General features: G+C 40.0%; 1 protein-coding gene across 4 annotated transcripts in view; it reads right to left on the bottom strand.

The window, feature by feature from the left end:
• Positions 1 to 12,513, bottom strand: part of LOC140718374 (putative oxidoreductase YteT) — a 241,374-nt gene that overhangs the window by 188,021 nt on the left and 40,840 nt on the right. For all 4 annotated transcript variants that reach the window (XM_073032012.1, XM_073032010.1, XM_073032013.1 and 1 more), the window contains one exon: positions 11,342 to 11,439. In XM_073032012.1, the coding sequence (XP_072888113.1) occupies positions 11,342 to 11,434 (93 nt within the window). In that variant the 5' untranslated portion in view covers positions 11,435 to 11,439. The remainder of the gene's footprint in view (positions 1 to 11,341; positions 11,440 to 12,513) is intronic.

Here is a 12,513-nt window from a genome sequence, read left to right as displayed (position 1 = left end):
TCAGATGGTTGAGGAAATTTGGTATGGGCCCCCAAATCCTAAGAACTTTCTATAGGGGCACAATTGAGAGCACCCTGACTGACTGCATCACTGCCTGATATGGGAAATGTACCTCTCTTAATCGCAGGTCTCTGCAGAGAGTGGTGCAGACAGCCCAGTGCATCTGTAGTTGTGAACTTCCTGTGATTCAGGACATTTACAAGGACAGGTGTGTGAAAAGGGCCCGGAGGATCATTGGGGACCCGAGTCACCCCAGCCACAGCTGCTACCATCCGGGAAGCAGTACTGCAGCATAAAAGCCAGGACCAACAAGCTCCGGGACAGCTTCTTCCACCAGGCCATCACTGATTAACTCACATTGACTTGAGAGTACTCTATATTACATTGACGGTTCTATTTATTGTAAGTTATTATAAATTACTATGATTGCACATTTAGATGGAGATGTAAAGATTTTTATGTGAAGGATATAAGAAATAAAGTCAATTCAATTGCAAACCAGATTTTACCTAGAAAAAGCAACTGTAGTACCAAGGATTAGATATCTCCTTTTACTGGCATTAAAAGAGTATTTCAAGTTTCATTCAAATTGAGAAAATCATTTAAAATTAGATAACTTTAATTGCAAGATATTCGGTCCTATCAATATTTAACTTGAGCAATGCATATGCTAGAGACAGTTTTAAAGGGTCTTTCTCTCCAGGGTGTATGAAATGATAAAGAACTTCATCCAAAGAGTTGTACTAATTTATTCTGTACTAATTTACACTGGGAGTTTAGTGCCTAAGACTGAAATCTACCCCACTGTGGAAGATTAGGTGTTCACAGGACTGGCTTTTGATATTAGTTGGGGGAGGAAAAAAAACACAAGGATGCAGCCATTCATCAACTTAAAATGGATTAAAATTACAGAATCAGAATCAGGTTTAATATCACTGGCATATTTTGAGAAATTTGTTGTTTTGCAACAGCAGCACATTGCAGTACATAAAAACTCGTCAAAAAACTGTAAATTACAATAAGAAATATATATTTTTAAATTGGAGATCAAAAAAGTAAGGCAGTATTCATCAGTTAGTTCATTGTCCATTCTGAAATCGGATAGTAAAAGGGAACAAGCTGTTCCTGAAACACTGGGTGTGAGTCTTTGGACTTCTGCACCTTCTCCAAGATAGTTTAATGTCATTTCCAGTGCACAAGTGTAAAGGAGAACAGAGAATTGTTACTCTGGATCAGATGCAGCACAAAGAAAAACCACAATAAGTACACAGTAACAATAAATATAAATACATAAGACAGCTTATATACCTAGTTTAACTGTATGTTCTTAAATGTCACTGGGCACGGGACTGTCTGTACATAAGGTGACAGACAGGAAATGACAAAGTAGTGGTGCGTCAGTGAGTGGTGTTGATCAGCCTTACTGCTTGGGGAAAAGTAACTATTTTTGAGTTTAGTGATCTTGGCGTGGATGGTAAATAGCCTCCTCCCTTACAAGAGTGAGACAAACAGTCCACGAGCAGGGTAGGTAGGATCCTTTATGATGTTACTGGCCTTTTTCTAGTACCTTTCTATATATAGGTCCTTGATGTTGGTGCCAGTGATGTGATGGGCAGTTTTGGCAACCCGTTGTAGACCCTTCCTCTCTGCCATAGGGCAGTTTCCATACAATGCAGTGATGCAACTTATTAGGATGTGCTCTACAGAGCATCTGCAGAATGACATGATATCGATGTGCATAGTTTAGTTCTCTTCAACCTCCTCTGAAAATAGAGGCCTTGATGATACCAGTGAGAAGAGGTCATGTTCTGGATGATGGAGGTCCTTAATGATGGATGCCGCTCTTGAGGCATCACCTTTTGAAGATGGCTATTTTCCATGACGGAACTGACTGAGTTTGCAAATTACTGCAGGTTTTTCAGTTCCTTTGCAGTGGCCCATCCATACCAGACGATAATGAAACCAGTTAAAATAAAAATTCCTAATGAAATATAGCTACTGTCGTGCCTTCTTTATAATTGCATCAATATGTTGTGACCACAATATTTCTTCAGGACATGTTGATATCTAGAAAATTGAAACTGCTCAATCATTCCACTGCTGATCCCTCGATGAGGACTGGTGTGTGTTCCCTCGACTTCCCCTTCCTGAAGTCCACAATAAATTCCTTGGTCTTTCTGACATTGTGACACCACTCAACCAGCTGATCTATCTTGCTCCTGTACACCACCTCTTCACCATCTTCACCATTTTCCAGCAGCACAAGAGATCTTTAGTTGGTAACACAGCGCAAGGTTTAAAAAGAGCTCAGGTGCTTTTGGCTCTTTTCAGCAGGCAGCAATCAGCACGAGAGGTCATTCATGACAGGGCAAGACTTAAAAAGGGTTTGGGTACTTTCAGCTCTTTTTGGCAGGCTGAAGTCAGTGTGGGGTCAATAAAAAGAAGGGAGGTGTAAGTGGAGAGGCCATTGCATGAGTCGGCCAGTGTTAAGAGTGTTCGGGCCTTGGCTCAACAGGCTTGGGCAAGCACAGGTGTAAATTCAAAGCAAGTTTCTAGTGAGTATTATTTTCTGTAGGTACATAGCTAGTGTGCTGAGAATGGGTCAGGAGGTAGTGGTATGTTTTTTCTCTGAGATGTGGGAACTCTGGGAGACCTCAAGTCTCCTTGATAATTATATCTGGATGAAATGCATCAAGCTGCAGCTCCTTAGAGACTCTGTTAAGGAAATGGATGACCTTTGGCTCATAGGGAAAATGAGGAGATTGTAGATAGAAGCTTCCAGGAGGTTGTCATCCTTAAGTTGCAGGAGGCAGGTACCTGGGTGACTGTTAAGAGAGGCAAATGGAATAGGCAGCCACTGCAGAGTACCCCTGTACCCATTCCCCTCAATAATAAGCATACCACTTTGCATATTGTTGCTGGGGAGAAGAAGTGGTGGTGACGTACCAGGAGGAGGGGCTGCAGCAGTTGGGATGTGAAAGAGACACAGGATGGCATGCTGCCTCCCAGGTGTCAGGGTCCGTGAACAGCTGGAAGTTGTGGAACATGATCATACCAACGACACAGGTAGGAAAAGGGAGGAGGTCCTGAAGAGAGAGTTAAGAAGTTAGGAAGAAAGCTGAAAAGCAGACATCAAAGGGTAGTAATCTCTGGATTGCTGCCTGTGCCGTGTACCAGTGAGGGTAAGAATAAGATGACTTGGCAAATGAATGCGTGGTTGAAAAATTGGGCAGGGGGCAGGATTTCAGATTTCTGGATCATTAGGATCACTTCTGGTGAAGGTACGAACTGTACAAAAGGATTGGTGACACCTGAACTCGAGGGAGACCAATACCATATCAGGCAGGTATTCTAGAGAGCTGTTGGGTGGGGGGAAAGAAGGGATGGGATGGGAACTGGAATAATAGAGCTGTTAGTATACAACTAGATGCAGTGTGTAGTGAGACTGTGAGGAAGGGCAGGCAGATGAGAGGGCAAAATTGAAGTCAGTGGGATGAGTTAAAGTGTGACAAGTGCAACAAAATCAAAAAAGGTTGATGAATACAGAATTTAAGGTGTTACATTTGAATAGGGAATAAGGTAGATTATCTTGTAATGCAATAAAGATTGGCAGATATCATTTTATGGGCATCTCTGAGTCGTAGCTGAAAGAAGATCACAGTTAGGAGCTTTGTATCCAAGGATACACACTGTATTGAAAGGGAAGGTAGGCAGAGGGGGTGGGGGGGGGGTCTCTGTTGGTAAAACATGTAATCAAATACTTAGAAAGAGGTGACATAGGATCAGAAGATGTAGAATCCTTATGGATAGAGTTAAGAAACTGCAAGAGAAAAAAGACCCCGATGAGGGTTATATGCAGGCCTCTGAACAGTAGTCAGGATGTGAGCTACAAATTACGTTGAGATTCGGGGGATCTCACTATCCAGGTAGATTGGGAAAATCAGGTTGGTTGATGCTAGATCCCAAGACAGGAAATTTGTAGAATGCCTACAGGATGGCTTTTTAGAGCACCTTGTGGTTGAGCCCACTATGAGAATGACAATTTTGGATTGGGTGTTATGTAATGACCCAGATTTGGTTAGTTATCTTGAAGTAAAGGAACCCTTAGAGGAGGCAGTGATCATAACATGATAGAATTCACACTGCAGTTTGATAAGAAGCTAAAACAAGATGTATCATTAAAACAGTGAAGTAAGGGGAATTACAGAGGCATGAGAGAGAAGCTGGTCAAGGTTGATTGGAAGGGGACACTAGTAGGGATGACAGCAGAACAGCAATGGCTGGAGTTTCTGGGAGATATTCTGTGGGTGCAGGAAAGATGAGAAAGTATTCTAAAGGAAGGATGAGGAAACTGTGGTTGACAAGGGAAGTCAAAGACAGCATAAAAGCAAAAGAGAGGGCAAATTATATAGCAAAAATAGTGGGAAGTTAGAACATTGGGAAGCTTTTAAAAACCAACATAAGGCAACTAAAAAAGTCATAAGGAAAGAAAAGATTAAATATGAAAGAAAGCTAGCCAATAATATCAGAGGATATCAATTTTTTCAGATACAGTATATAGAGTAAAAGAGAGAGGTGAGAGTGTATATAGGACCACTGGAAAATGATGCTCAAGAGGTTGTAACCTGGGGGGGGGGGGGTGTAAAGTAAAGGTAGATGAACTTAAGTATTTTGCATCAGCCTTCACCGTAGAAGACACGAGCAGTATGCTATAAATGCAAGAGTGTCAGGGGGAAAAAGTAAGCATCATTGCCATAGATAAGAAGATGATTAGGAAACTGAAAAGTTTTAAGGTAGATTAAGTACCTGGATCAGATGGACTACACCCCAGGGTTCTGAAAGAAGTAGCTGAAAAGATTGTGGAGGCATTAGTAATGATCTTTCAAGAATCACAAGATTCTGGAGTGTTTTCTAAGGACCTGAAAAATTGTAAAGGTCACTCCACTCTTTAAAAAGGGAGGAAGGCAGGAGAAATGAAATTATAGGCCAGTTAGCTTGACTTCAGTGGTTGGAAAAATGTTGGAGTCTATTATTAAGGATGTCATTTCAGGGTACTTGGGGGCACATGATAAAATAGGCTAAAGTCAGCATTGTTTTCTAAATAGGAAATTTTGCCAAACTAATCTGTTGGGATTCTGTGAGAAAATATCAGGTAGGATAGACAAAGGAGAGTCAGTGAATGGTGTTTATTTCAATTTTCAAAAGGCCTTTGATAAGGTGCTGCGCATGAAGCTACTTAATCAGATAAGAGCCTGTGGTATTAAAGGAAAGGTACTAGCATGGATAGAGAATTGGCTGACTAGCAGGACACAGAGTGGGATTAAAGGAGGCCTGTTTTGGTTGACTGACAGTGACTGGTAATGTGCCTTGGGGGACAGTGTTGCGACCACTTCTTTTCATGTTATACTGTATGTCAATGATTTGGATGAAGGAATTGATGAGTTTGTGGCCAGGTTTACAGCAATACAAAGATATATGGAGAGACAGTTATTGTTGAGGAACAGGATGACTGCAAAAGGACTTAGACAGATTGGAGCTATAGCCAAAGAAATGGCAGATGGAATATAGTGTAGGGAAGTGTATGGTTATGCACTTTAGCAAAAAGAATAAAAGCATGGACTATTTTCTAAATGAGAATAAAATTAAAAACTCAGAGGTGCAAAGGGACTTGGGAGTTCTCATGAAGGATTCCCTAAAGGGTTAAGCTATAGGTTGAGTTGGAGGTAAGGAAGGCAAATGCAATGTTAGAATTCATTTCGAGAGGATTAGAATAAAAAAGCAAGAATGTAATGCTGAGGCTTTGTAAGGCATTGGTCAGATCGCACTTGGAGTATTGTGAGCAGTTTTGGGCCCCTTTATCTAAAAAAGGACGTGCTGGCACTGGAGAGGGCCCCAGAGGAGGTCATCAAGAATAATTCCGAGAATGAACGGGTTAACGTATGAGGAGTGTTTGATGACTCTGGGCCTCTACTCATTGGAAATTAGAAGAATGGGGGAGGGGGATCTCATTGAGATCTATCAAATACTGAAAGGTCCGGATAAGGAGGATGTGGGAGGGGAGGGTGTTTCCTATAGTGGCTGAGTCTAGGACCAGAGGGTAAAGCCTCAGAATAGAGATACGTCCATTTAGAACAAAGATGAGAAGGAATTTCTTTAGCCAAACAGTGGTGAATCTGTGGAATTCACTGTTACAGACGGTTCTGGAGGCCAAGTCACTAAGTATATTTAAAGCAGAGGTTGACAGGTTCTTGGTTAGTCAGGGCACCAAAGGTTATAGGGAGAAGGCAGAAGAATGGGTTGAGAGAGATAATAAATCATCCATGATGGAATAGCGGAGCAGACTTGTAGGGTCGAGTGGCCTAAATCTGCTCCTATGTCATATGGCCCTACGTCTTATATTCTAGTCCTCTCGAAATGAATGTTAATATTGTATTTGAATTCCTCATCACTGACTCAAATTGTAAGTTAATAGTCTACACCTTTTTTCCCTTTGGCTATACGCTTTCCTATACTGTATTCCATCTGCCACTTCTTGACCCATTCTCCTCAGCCTTCTGCGCACTCACTGCTTCCTCCACACTACCTGCCCCTCCACCTATCTTTGTATCGTCCACATACTTGGCCACAAAGCCATTAATTTCATCATCCAAATCACTGACACATAATGTAAAAACAGCAGTCCCAACACTGATCCCTGGGGAATATCACTAGTCACCTGAAGCCAATCAGAAAAGGTCCCATTTATTCCTCCATTTTGCCTCCTGCCAGTCAGCCAATCTTTTATCCATTCATTTGATTGAAACACAAGGAGTAGCTCCATTAGTAAATACAGGAGTCCCCTCCCCCCTTTACAAAGGTAGAGCGTTCCTATGAAACTTTTCTTAAGCCAAAATGGCGTAAAGCGAAGAACCATTAATTTATATGGAAAAAATTTTCATAAAAGCGAAAATCCTCTTTGTAATGCGAAAATTAGGTTACTAATGTAGGTCTTTTGTAAAAGCGAAGTGGCGTAAAGCGAACATTCATAAAGCGGGGGACACCTGTAACCTAAAATATTAAACAATACAGCAAAGGAGTCAGCCCTTTAGCCATGATGCCCGCACTAACCATGATGTCAGTTTAAACTGCACTTCTCCCCGCACGTGGTCTATGTCTCTTAATTACTTTCCAACTCATGTGCCTGTCCAAACATCTTATAAATGTTGCTGCAACAGAAGCTACAATTTTGAAATAGTGTAGTCAATTTGATAGAATGGCAAAATGTACAAAATCATCTTTTCAGACCAATAGATAAACTTACCAACAGCATGCTACTTGGCACACATTGCTCCTTTAGCATTTTCACTTTTTCTCCTACCCTTCTGATAATTATAATGGCAGTGTTGCAAATAACTTCCAGAGTTTGGCTTAGGAGTTTCTTTCATTATCACAAAATCAATAATAACATTTACACAAATAAATCTAGATACTACTGTTTCAAACTGCTCAAGATACGCTATAGTTCTTGCTTAAAGATAGACATATTAAATCCATAGAAAGATTTTGACTGCATTGATGCTTTAATTAGAGATAAATTACATTTGGCTATTTTCTGGGATCCAGTGGACAAAGAACTCTGAATTAGCCCATGATCTGGAGTAGAAACATCTGTGATTTACACAAAGCACAAGCTCAGGAACTCTGAATTATTCACATTTCATTTACCCTCAGGAATAGTTGAGGAATTCAAATTTCATAAATCTCAATGTCTCGTCAGACAGGCAAGAGAATAGATAGGGCTCTAACATCTGAAGTCAACAAGTAGACAAAACAGTTATTAATATTCCATAACAACTTTAATGTTCAGAAAAATACTGTTCATTTCAAGCAGTCACTATATTTTACAATTTTCTTATGTTTGGCAGTGTATGGATAACATGAAATTTTGTAAAGATTATGGTGAGAGATTTTAAATGAACACATTACTAAAACATTGGAGAAAAACATTTTACACAAAACCATTAAGTAGTGATATGCTATCACATCATTACACAGTTTCATAGCAAACATTTTCTCTGTTACATGAGTTGATAGAGTATCAATATTTTTTAAATGTACAGTTCAACTTGAATTTTAAAAAGAAACAAATAAAAGTCCTGAGGCAGGGTTTTGGTCTGCAATGTCAGAAGTTCCCAGCCCCAACGCCAACAAATGCAGCTCAAGCCACTGAGTTTCACCAGCAGATTGTTGCTCCCTATTCCAGCATCTGCAGTCTCTAAGGTTCACATATTATACATATGTTTTAAAGAAAGATATTTTGTACTTGGACTAAATTAACTTTAGTACAAGAGTTTAACCAAGCTACAGATTCTCCAGGGCAAGAGAGAGAATTGACAGACATTATTTTGATTTTGCATGTCAATATCAACTCTCAGCATGTTGTTGCATATTTTGTACTGATAATTTTCCCCTTGAAGATTCATGGTAACATTCCTCGCTTTTCAGAATTTATATGAGATTTTCCACAGGAAATTACAAGGTCAAATGCTGCTAGTTGAAAGCATAAAACAGGTGAAAATACTGTATATACCTTAAAAAGGGAGAATATCAAAGAAACAAAGTACTACAAAGCAGAAGAGGTGATTAAAAGTAATTTGAGGGGAGTGGTGAAGGGGGGGGGGGGGTTGGGAGGGCATTACCGGAAGCTCGAGAAGTCGATGTTCATGTCATCAGGTTGGAGGCTACCCAGACAGAATGTTGTTGTTCCTCCAACCCGAGTATGACCTCATCACGTCAGTGGAGGTGGCCGTGGATGCACATGTCAGAATAGGAATGGAAAGTGGAATTAAAATGGGTGGCCACCGGGAGTCCCGCTTTTTCTGGCGGATGCAGCATAGGTGCTCAGCGAAGCGATCTCCCATTCTCCATCGGGTCTCACCAATATACAGGAGGCCACACCAGGAGCACCGGACACAGAATATGACCCCAACAGACTCACAAGTAAAGTGTAGCTTTACCTGAAAGGGTTTTTTGGGGGCCCTTAATGGCAATAAGTAGAAAGGCAAACCCATTTACCAAAATCTGCTGCCAGTTGATTAGCACAGGTCTTCCATACTCAGCCAAATATGCAGTCTTTGCCAAAATCTTTCCGTAGATGCTTTAGGATCCTTTCTGAAGGATGCTCTCATGTCAGCCTCAGAGACTGAAATCATAGTGTCATTGGGCCTGTGGGGGTTTGCAAAGGTGCCTCCATTTCGGTTTTTTTAAGAACATGGAGGCACCTTCACACAGAGGCTTCATTTTTTTGTATAGAAAAGGCTCTTTAAGCCTTCTCTACGCAAAAGAAAGCTAATTCTACACTTTTCTGCATCGTCCATTAAAACTGATATTGAATTATTTTTCGAAAAACATATGCGCCACAAGTACTCAATACTGTAAATGACACAAGGTATATCACTGGAATTGTCTGCAGACTAAATTTACCAGAGCTCACACAAGTACATTAATTATAATCCATTAATAGTGCTTATTCAAATTGCTTAGTGGATAAATGGACCATTCACTTGTGTTCAATTATTCATCACAATTGGGACAATGCAATTGGCATTATTGCTATCCATAAGCTGCAAAATGAGTTTGATATTGTTAAGTGCAGAGCAGGGTCTCAAGGAATAGAATAACCAAATGTTCTGCATTTACTAAATAAAAGGGTGTATAAATTTGTTCACAATGACCCCTCTTCTCCAACAAGTTGACCGACATCCAACTGTTGAAGCAGACAGCCTGAAATTAGAACAGCAACAGGCAGCCATTTTGAACTCCAGCAGCTTGCTCAAATTAGTGAAAAAAGCAGAAAATCTTTTTTGTTGTCATTATACATATACATGCCTTATACACATTAATAGTTGCACTGAAAATTGGGCCAGTACAAATATTAACCCCAATAATCTCAATAATTTTCTGGCAGGTCAGATCTCAATTTGTTGGGTTAAGCAAACACTTAAGATTATTTAACCGTCATTTGCTATTTCATTTAAGTTTGTTATCAAGCCTGCCAAAGATGCTGAATACGTTGCAAGTATTAAGTGCTAATAGTTTCTTTCTTTTATTCTTAGTCACGTGGTTGCTTTAAGGCTTTCAACATTATATCCCAAAACCTGGATCCAAAGTGCACCAAGGGCTGATTGTGAGCAGAGGTAGTGCCTGGAAAGGGCAGTACTTTAACCAACTATACCTCTGTAGCCATGTAGCAAATCTTCTGAAAGATTGTTTGTAGTTAACTCTACAATGGCCAGTAGTGTCTGGCTAGCCTTTAGTATTTATATGCAGATGACTGTCAATCTCCCACTTCATCCTCCACCATTCATCCCTGGATTAAACAGTGCCTGTAAGCTTGTCATAGAACTTAACACAAGTTCTATATCAGATGCAAGCAAACTGCAGCCTCTCAGGTCTCCAGCCTTTCCCAGCCCTCTTCATCAGGCTCAAGGTCAGGTAAGGTCCTGATGACCAATTGCTCGGTGAGCTGAACATAACATGAGGACCCATTATCCTAATCTGAACATTGGGGTGACTCCAAGTACTTCAAATCTTCTGCCTCTCTCAGCAGAATCACGACTCCATGTTAAATATAACTTGTTCTTCCTAAGTTGTATGACTCCCACCAACTACAAGGATAATGGAAGGCAAGCAGATGCAAGCACTATCACCTGCACCTTCCAGATAAACATTGTCCAACCTGCAAACACATTGTCATTCCTTCACTGGTGCCAGTCAAAATCCTGCAACATTTAATCAATTGCACAGTAGATGTAGCTTCATGGTAGGACTATGATGGCTCAGTACAGCAGCTTGCCACCACTTTCTCAAGGGCAATTAAGGATGCACACTAAATGCTGGCTTCACCAATGACACCCAAATCGACACTGAATCCTAAAAATATCCTAGTAAAACTATGCTGCATTACTTCCAAATCCAATTCACTATTCTAGGAGTGAGGTACCCAAAGCAGTAAATATTATCCCCAGTGTGGAATTGTGTACCTGTAGCAGAATTGCTACCTACCTTGCATTCTGATCCTCTACATGTAAAAGCTAACATGTTAGCCTTTATTGTTAACTATCTGTCCTTGACTTTTTAAATGCACAGATTCACAAATTTTGACCTCGACTACTGGTAGTTTATCACGATTGAGATAGTTCTGTCCTTTGTAGGGTCAAAGTGGATGATACATATTTATCAAGATTGAAACACATTGGATGAAATTTTGTCCAATTTTTGATTGATGTGTCTGTAATTTAATGTTTTAATAATACTCTGGGAATAATCCTTAGCAGAGACTTTTAAAGATTTGAAGACCTACCTTCATCCGCTCTGGAAAATCCTTGGCAAAAGACGAATAAACCTGTCCCCGATTTCCAGCCCCAATTATAAGCACTTTCACAGGAAGATGCATGGTCACTGTTGAATGGACCAAATACAAAGAAAGTTAGGCACACAACAAAAGAAAAAAAAACATAAAAAAACATTTCTTTCAAACAGTTAACTTCTTTATAACAGAACTCAAGAATGTGACCCTCAAAAAGGATTCTTGGCCTCACAATCTATTTCATCATGGCCTTGTTATCTGCCTTCCCTGCACTTTCTCTGTAACTGCATTCTGTTATTATTTTCCCGATGCATTGCTGTAATGAAAGGTTCTGTATGAATGGCATACAAAACAAATGTGTTCCACTGTACCTCAGTAGGTGTGGCAATAATAGACCAATTTGCAGGCTTTTCATGCTCCTTGACAGGAATGCTGTGGTCTCTAACTCTTTACATTACATTCACCGTGCATCATTCCCTAATGCCACAGATAGAGCTTCAAACTGTGTGTGGAATTTAGGTATTAAAAACAATTACACTATCCATTGTTGACCATTATATCAATCAAATTCTACTGCACCTATATAAAATGTCACTACTCCTTTGTTTTTAACATATCTTACCCAATCACCCTGTGCATAAAATTTAATACAAAACCATTCCCAATTGCAAAGAGCTTTACCGCAATACAGGTTGCGTACCCCTTATCCAAGATTCTCGGGTCCAGAAGTGTTTTGTATTTTGGAATGTACAATGAGATAGCTCGGGATTGCTATCACTTCCAGCTCTGAATTTATGTAAGCAGTTCTCATCTCACACTTGCTCATCACACTTATGTACTTAACAGTAAACATTACATACCATTAATATAATTAAAATATAATGTGAGCAGGTAACAAAAGCAGCACAGCAGCATGGGAGAATACCTGAATTACCTGTTGAACAAACAACAGTGGTCTCCACCTATGATGCCACGTTTTGATTAAAAGTTTACAGTGCACTGCATCTGTAATTTACTTTTTTTAGGTTTTATGTACGTCACAAAAGTAATCAGCATTGTAGACTTGCTCTGGTGTTAGATTTTCGTGATCATCAGACACTAAAAATCTAATGCCGTACTTTTTCAAAAATTTCTACAACCATCCTGCTGAATATTCACAATTACTT

This window comes from Hemitrygon akajei, chromosome 29 (assembly GCF_048418815.1).
Source record: "Hemitrygon akajei chromosome 29, sHemAka1.3, whole genome shotgun sequence".
In the NCBI taxonomy this organism is placed as follows: domain Eukaryota; kingdom Metazoa; phylum Chordata; class Chondrichthyes; order Myliobatiformes; family Dasyatidae; genus Hemitrygon; species Hemitrygon akajei.
The sequence above is the reverse complement of the archived record's forward strand: the minus strand, read 5'-3'. Positions and strand labels throughout refer to the sequence as shown.